The sequence below is a fragment of the Eubalaena glacialis genome, chromosome 8, assembly GCF_028564815.1.
Source record: "Eubalaena glacialis isolate mEubGla1 chromosome 8, mEubGla1.1.hap2.+ XY, whole genome shotgun sequence".
Lineage (NCBI taxonomy): Eukaryota > Metazoa > Chordata > Mammalia > Artiodactyla > Balaenidae > Eubalaena > Eubalaena glacialis.
The window spans coordinates 54,251,431-54,259,512 of record NC_083723.1 but is presented as its reverse complement, the minus strand read 5'-3'; the positions used below and the strand labels follow the sequence as shown (position 1 = coordinate 54,259,512).

General features: G+C 50.4%; 1 protein-coding gene across 1 annotated transcript; it reads right to left on the bottom strand.

Moving 5' to 3' along the window:
* Positions 1 to 1,316: 1,316 nt before the first annotated feature.
* SP8 (Sp8 transcription factor) lies at positions 1,317 to 3,831 on the bottom strand. Its single transcript, XM_061197702.1, has 2 exons — positions 3,811 to 3,831; positions 1,317 to 2,816 (listed from the first exon to the last, which is right to left on the bottom strand). The coding sequence occupies exons 1-2, from the start codon at positions 3,829 to 3,831 to the stop codon at positions 1,317 to 1,319; spliced, it is 1,521 nt and encodes a 506-aa protein (XP_061053685.1).
* Positions 3,832 to 8,082: the final 4,251 nt, after the last annotated feature.

The window sequence follows — 8,082 nt, the reverse complement described above, 5'->3', positions numbered from 1 at the left end:
CCTAATCTAGAACGATTCTCCAGTTGTACAAACCATTAGGTTCAGATATATCTTACAATTTTTTTTTCTATTTTCCCTTTTGGCATTTAAACTACAGCCTCGTCTGAAATAAACGACAGCTTCTTCACTTCTTTATAAGTTTGAATCACACACACAAAAAAAGTTTAACCCTAAGAATCTTCAACGAATTGCAAAAATTTACAGAAATGGGTACTATACAAATTGACGGCTAGACTACCAATAAAAAAAAAAAAAAAGCTTATACTCGAGAGTGGTGAAAACGAGGTAGAAAAGGACAAACACGGAGATAGTTAATCTGGTCTCACCGGAAAGGGGTATTTTTGCATAAGAAAAAGACACCTACCCTCACCCCCACCCCCAAGCCATAAGTTAAGTTAATGCGATCAAAATAACTTTGGGATCAATATTAGCAAAGTTTCGAGAGAAAGACTTGCTCACTGCTAGAGGAAAAGCTATCTAGAAGGGAAACCAAATGGAAGGAGGCTGTTTTTTTTTCTTTAGTTTTTTGTTTGTTTGTTAAAAAAAAAAAAGTTATAAAGATAAAAGAAGGCTGCTGCATCGATTCACCAAGACTGCCCTTAGCTGAAACTTGCTTCGGTTCCACCCCAGGGAACAAAGAAAAAGAGGCAGAGCTGACGTCGGAGAGCTAAACTAGGAAACTCTGGTCTCGGTGCCGCCAGATTGGGTTCCCGACGGCTCTGCGCAAGACAGGCAGCGGCGCGGCAGGGCGCTCCGCAGCCTAGACGCCCGAGACTAAGGTTCTGGTACCAAGTCGGCGGCTAGCCCGGGGGGGCGGGGGGCGGCCATGGGTGGGCCTACTGCCTCGCCCTCCCCACGGCGCCGCTCAACCTTGCTCAGCCTAGTTGTTACCGCCCGTGCGGAGGCCCCCGGTCTCCCAGGCACTGGATCGGTCCAGCTCTACCTCCAGTGGCCGCTTTCCTCTAAAAGATGTGCCCGTCAAAGCTGGGGATGGCGGAGGGAGGACGAGGAGGAGAGGACCAGAATTAAAGGCCCGGCGAGGCGCTGGCTCGGGCTGTACTGGGCTCCGACAGTGTCACCCGGTGGAGAGAGACAGCCAGGGCCCAGGAGAGCAAACGCGTGTTACTTACATGTCCACATTCCCCTTACAAAGTTGTCACAGAGGGAGTTAAAAGAGAGAGGGACACAGACAGAAAGAGACAGAGAGAGTGAGCAGGGTGCAGTGTAGAGAGGCTGGAACTGAGGCCAGGACCCACAGGGCCCAAGCGGACCAAGGTGGGAGGGGGAAGGCGAGAGGGGTAAGGGCGGGGTGCGCGTCACTCCAGGCCGTTGCGGTGCCCGGGCTCGGGGGGCTGCAGCAGCTCCGGGGAGTGGCAGGGCGGGCTGCCCGCGGCGCTGTGCTCGCTGTCGGTGTCGCTGCCCTTCTTGCCGCCGCTGCCTGACCCCGCCGAGCCGCCGCCGCCGCCGCCGCTGTGCGTCTTCACGTGCTTGCTGAGGTGGTCGCTGCGCATGAAGCGCTTGTTGCAGACCGGACAGGCGAAGCGCTTCTCGCCGGTGTGGGTCCGCAGGTGCCGCTGCAGCTCGTCGGAGCGCGTGAAGCGCTTGCCGCAGAAGAGCCAGTTGCACACGAAGGGCCGCTCGCCCGTGTGCCAGCGCAGGTGCGCCTTGAGGTGCGACGTCTTCCCGTACACCTTGCCGCAGCCCGGGATGTGGCAGCTGTGTAGGCCCTTGCGCCGCAGGCTCGCCCCGGCCGGGCCCAGCCGCTCCGCCTCCTGGCAGTTGGGGCAGTCGCAGGTGGCGCGGCCGGAGTAGCGGCGGGCGGAAGAGCGCGGGGAGCCCCCCAGCGGCGCAGATGGCCCCGCGCTCAGCATGGAGCCCCCAGCTCCGGCCAGCGGCGACGGGGCCGAGTCCGGGTAGGAGCCGGGCAGCACCGGCTTGAAGCCGTCCATGAGGTGCTGCCCGGCTGGGCTGAGCAGGTGTGAAGAGGCGCCGCTGCTGAAGGCTGAGTGGCTCAGGCCTGAGTAATCCGAGTTGTAGCCTCCGAGCGGCGAGTGCAGCGAGGTTTGGAGCCCCCCGGCGGCGGGGTGCAGCGAGCCGGGCAGCGCCGCCGCGCCGTTCGGGTTCTGCACGTCGATCCAGCCCGCGCCCACGTCCCACCAGCTGGAGGCGCCGGCCGAGCTCACGTCGCCGGCGGCGCCCAGGCCGGGGTGCGAGGGCTTGAACCACGACTCGTATGGGTGCGCCATGCCCACGCGCGGGTAGATGCCCTGCAGTCCGTCCACAGAGGTGTGCACCTTGGAGATGAACACTGGCTGGTGGGAGCCGTCCTGCGAGTGCGCCGAGGAGCCGCCGCCGCCGCCGCCCCCGCCGCCGCCGCCCCCCGACACGCCAGGGGCCTGGAACACCGAGTAGTCGTTTGCGAAGGGAGAGCTCGAGGCGGCGGCGGCGGCTGCCGCGGCGGCGGCGGCGGCGCTGCTGGAGGTTAGGGAGAAGGCGCTAGAGCCCGGCGAGCCGCCGCAGCTGAACGAGTCGGTCACCAGGGCCGCAGCCGCAGCCGCAGCCGCCGCGGCAGCGGCCGCGGCCGAGGACGAGCCGCCGTTCCTGGAGGGGCCCGACACGCCGAAGCTCGAGAGACTGGAGCCCACTACGTTGCAGCTGCCAGAGGAGGAGGACGAGGAACGTTTCCAGGGGTGGAAGCCTTTGCCGAAGGAAGATGAGCTGTCCGAGAGGGAGGAGGGAGACGGGCTGGGGCTGCCGATCTTATTACAGGTAGCAGCAAGCATGGCCAAAGGAGTCGATCCCAACCTCGGTTCTTCCTGAGAGAAGGAGGAGAGGAGAAGGGGTGGGGGAGGGGAGGTGGGCAAAGGGCCGGTGGGGGAGGGAGGAAGGAAATGTGCATCAGTCCTCCGGTAGCCTCCAAAACGCCCCACTGCACCCCATTTCTCGCTGCGGCGCGGCGCCACCAACTCACCTGGCTCCCCCAACAGCCCCGGCGCCCGGCTGCTTCCTACTCTACGGGAGGGGACAAGTTTGGCTGCCGGCGTCTGATTCGGGAGCAAAGCGCCATGCTAAAGAAGAGTTTGACAAGTATTCTCAGCTAAAACAACACTCTTGTGCACACAAGGCCCCAGGCACTTCGAAACAAACAAGCAAGCAAAAAGTCCAGATTGGGGAGGAAGGAAGATTCCTTTGCGGAGAAGCCTGGGGAAAAACCATTGGATTGCTTTTAAGAGCGCTACCCCTGTAATCCACAGAAGAGCTTTGAAAATCCTGTTCCGGTCCCCAGAAACCCATCCTGGGTTGTTTCTCCCAGGCCAAAAGACGTCAAACTATAGGGCTGGCTCGCTCTTCCTGATTTTCTTTTAAAAAAAAAAAAAGTCTACAACAGTAAAAAAGAGAAAGAGAGGGAGAGCCGGGTTCAACGTACCTGCAAGACAAGGCGGGCTGCGGAATTTTCTAAGGGGAAGAGGGAAGATCTGCAGTTTGCCCAGGAGGAAAAACTTGCTCTCTTTACCCCCGAAATCTTCGCACGTAAAATGGGCTGGGCGCACGTCTCCCGGGCGGGGAGAGGCCGGGCGCTGCGAGGTGGCTTGTCTAAATGCCCTTCGAACCTTTTCCTGCTCTGAAAAAAGTGACTCTGCCCCCCTCTCCCCCTCTTTCTTTTCACCAAACTCACTTGTATTTAAAGGGAGAAAAAAAGCTCTCAATAGAGACTGATAGCCCGTGGCCTGGCCGGGGCGACTTTAACCCCCTCCGATCGGCAATAAAAGGAAACTAATTAAACCAGCAAGAGAAAATCCTGAGACTCACCCCTAGAAGTGAAGTTGCCATCACACAAAAGTGCCCTCCTCCTCTCAGAGGATCTTTTTTATATTGATAAATCAGAGGCAGTGTTTTTTTTAGAGGTGTGCAATACAATGATCAGTTCCGCCCATTCCACCACAATTGTAGCTCCCTCTCCGGCTTTGAAGTGCCGCGGAGGCGCGGCCAGCCAATCTGCGGCCTCGCCGGGCCGCGCCGCGCGCGCGCCGTGAGGTCATCGGCGCCGCCGCCAGCCGCCTCGGGGGGGTGGGGGGGCTGGTGTTTGGAGCGGGAGCGGCGCGGGTGACTGCGTGTGTGTTGCAAAGCGGTTTTGTGTGTGTGTATAACAGTGTAACTGTGTACGAGTGTGACCAAGCTGAGAAGAAGACAGTGCAGACTGAGGGATGGGATGGGGGGAGGTTGGGGGCAAGAGTATGGCAGTGTAACAGTGACGGGGGGAGGGGAGGGACAGTGCAGAGAGGGAGAGGGGGTTGTGAGTGACAGTTTAGCTGCATGTGTGACAAAGGGGGGTAAGAGGGACGGACCAGTAAAGTGTTGAGGAGAAGGGTGTGAGTGTAGTGTAACTGTGAGTGACAAACCTCAGGAGAGAAGAGGGACAGTGCAGTAAAGTGTGCGTGGGCGGGGGAGGTGGTGTCTGAGTGTGTTTGGTGTGGGGGGAGAGGAAGGAGTGTGAATATGGGTGTTTGTGTGAAAAGGGGGGGAGGGCGGATGAGTGTGTGTCCGCTTGATGTGGGAGAGACGAAGGCTGTGTGAATGTGGGAGAGACGAAGGCTGTGTGAATGTGTGAGAGAAGGGGGGAATCGTGTGTGCTTGTGTGTGTCTGTGCCACAGAACTGGGGGTGGAGAACAGGAACAGTGCAGTAAAGTGCACATACGTAAAAGAGAGACATGGCGATTTGAAGAGTGAAACTGCGAAGTTGAGTGAGGCTGAATAAATAAATATTCACAAACGCTATCACTGTTGCCAACTTCCTCTGGTATCCTGGAGCTCAAATCTTGAGTGATTTTTTTTTTTTCTTAATTTCATGGATACTATCACTACATTTTAAAAGAAAATCGTATTAATACCTTCCTCTCCTTTCCTGGCTCTACAGCCGAAGGGTAGAAATTTAGGGAGGCTGAGGGGTATTTTTCAGAGAGTCAGGGCGTGTGTGCGCCTGCGTCAAAGAGTTGTTACTTTGCTGCGGTAGCTTTTTTTTTTTCTTCTTCTGAGGTGGGATTCGGCTTTGGAAGTGCAAGTCTCACTCTAGGGGAGAGGGTGTGTTTGTCCCGTGGCGATGAGTAAATTTCAATACAAAAGGATTAGATAGAGAAGGGGGTGGGAGAGTATTGTTTTTTCTGGGGGTGAGAAATTGAGCGTTTTATGGAATTTAGGAGTTTTCGCAGGAAATCCCGCCGCCTCTTTCTGAGAAAACAAATCAGGATTTTGATTGAAATCTTTGAGTTTTATTTATCTGAGAATAGAAACAAGCTGTTGACAAATCGTGGGCCACATGTATGGAGGCGTCTGTGTCTAATGGCGTTTGGGCCAGATATCTTTGAGTGTGTATGCATGTCAATAGTTCAAATTTGGTGGGTTTTAGAACTTGCTTGCCATTTGTGTTATTAGTTGCCTTCAGAAATGTAATTACAATTTCACTGCCACCACAAGGGAACATCATAAACTACAGAAAGCACCATACCAGTGTAACAAAAAGTCCACAGCCCTTGGAGCCCTATTGAATATTCATATGTTTAAAAAAAGTAATTCACATTTTTAAGCAGTTGCAAATGCTCCCAGAAATCTAATTTTAAGTCGGAATTGATTAAAATGATAGTAGCTGAGAGAAGTGTTTTGTTTTGACTGGGGAAACATGTTAATTTTATTATTGTTTTTGAACCTTCCTCAAGTACGTCACAGCTTCTGGAGATGTCAAAAAAAAAAAAAAAAAATCCTCCTGGGGTTTACTGAACTCCAAAGTCAGGTTGTAGCATGTGTTTCATGGAGCAGAGTTGAGGCTGATGTTTGTGGTATGAGAGTGTGTGTTTCTGACCCCTTTTTAACAGTGTTGGGATATTGACTGTATATCATATATATCTATTGATTAAGGGGGTAAGGTACACTCTTATACTTTGAAGTAAGTGTGAAGTAAATTAATGAACTGCTTTCTTTCTCTGAAGGCTGACGCTTACCATAAATGTCGTGCTTCTCCCTGCAAGCCACTCTGAATGATTTTAGCGTGTTGAGAAGGCGTGACAGGCCAGCCCAGAAGGAGGAAGGGGTGGGGGAAAGGAGGGAACTCTGTTTAACAAATAAAAGAGAATTAACTTCATTGCTTTGGTCTCCTTCTATAATGATATTCATTTTAAGAACCTAATATACAGTTGTTCAAATTTGGGGTTTAATTCTAATCAATACCATCATCCTCAAAGGTGGAGAAAAAAAGCTTTGAGGGAAGACTGTCTCCTATGAATAGTTATTTATTTTATCTTTTTATCCTCCTATCTCTGGTAGGAAGTGAGGCAGGACTATTGAAAAGTTAAATGCTGATTCTGAGAGTAAACAGAGGCATTAACCACCGTTTCCTTAAAAAATGCTAGGAATTAGAAAAACTCAGCATCATGTGATTACAATTTTGAGTATCTACTTCTAAGATTTCATTTATATAAATTCACTTTAGAATCATATGTAATTCTGCCTATAACAATGGGTCACAGTGTTGGTATGGATTTAATGAACATACTGGTTTTCTCAGTTTGCATAAGGTTGGCTCGCAGCAGATTTTCACAAAGGTTTGCACGTGCATCTTTCTTCATTATGAAAAAATATATTTATGTTTTCATGTGTATGTGTATCCCATTTATTCCCATTTTTAAGTTAAGTGTTTATTTTATAGTAGTAGTGTCAAAGGTCTTTTCTCATCCTACCCCCCGACCCCAAAAGAAGTGGTTAGTGTTTGTCATAAGGCATAAGACAGCAGAATTTAAAAGGAAAGACAAAGAGAATTATATAATTGACCAAAAATTAAAACAACAATAATCTTGCTTCTGATTTCAATGAAACTGGTCTTAATAGCATCTCTTTCTCCACTTTGCAGACGTGACTCTATTATTTTTGAATCGCCCACAGGAGGGAACATCTGTAATCCATTGTAGATAGAGCCTGTCCGGCAAAGCATTTCATGGCACATCCAGTTCAGTTTACCTTTGGTGATATTGATCACTGCTCTTGAGTATTATACCATAATAATATGGAGGTTTGGAAGGGGAAGAAAGACAGGAAGTGCAGGCTTTCTAACATTAATTAAAAGTTTCCCCACCCCATATGAAGTTTAAGTGCTGGCAGGGAGAGGGGTAGATGGATATTCTGCTGTTTCTTGCAAACCTGTGAGATCCACTTTCAATAAAGCTAAAATCTATTAGCATTCTGTATGCATCTGCAGCATAAATTTCATTTGAATTTCAAATTTAATAAACCAGGAGGTTTTTAATCATCCCTGGTTTTATTTGTTTGATATTAACATGCTTATTGACCGGGTCTGGTGACCAGTTTGATCATTACAGGACAGCAAAAAGTTAATTAAAACGACCACAGCCCCTTAATCATATCATCTGTCTCATCCATGTCGCTCTCTTTATTACCGGTGATGATGGATAGTCTCCCAGATTAATTTCTCTGTTTCTTCGATTTGGACAACAGCTTTTGGGACCTAATTTACATCCTGGGAACAACTTGCTCAAGTATATCTAACACCTTGCAGCTACAATATACATCAACATCTCCTTAGATGGAGTGGAGAAGGGGAGCTTTTTTGCAGCCGGGTTTGAAGACTAATCAATGCTGCGATCTGGAGCTCTTACGCTTTCACAACCAAAGAAATGGAAGGTCCAAAAAAAAATTAGAGGCCTCGATCCCTGCTTTTCCTTTTCGGGGAGTGGGGAATGAAATATGCCTCTGCTGTTTGGTTAAACAGATTAAAATGTGTAGATAGAACGACAAGTAAATAAAACCATTTGTAACCATTAAGTACAAGTGGGGATTTATAGTTGAAAACATCAAAGTTATCCAGGCTTTCAAGTGTCCGGCCACACATCTACACCAAATAAGGTTTTGAACGTATGAAGTGTGGTCTGGTAAATACACAGCGCTGAAAAAGCCTAATAGGAAAAAAAAGTACACATGAACTATATAGGCGCATGTCTCTGCTGGGTACGTTTAAACCGGGCTCTTCGCATCTGGGTTTCCTGAGCGTTGGCAGGGACGCGCAAGCTCTGGAAGCT

Coding starts and splice junctions, on each gene's coding strand:
- SP8 (XM_061197702.1), bottom strand. CDS start 3,831: ATGGCAACTTCACTTCTAGGG. Junction 2,817..3,810: donor TGGCAACTTCACTTCTAGGG/GTGAGTCTCAGG, acceptor TCCTTCTCTCAG/GAAGAACCGAGGTTGGGATC.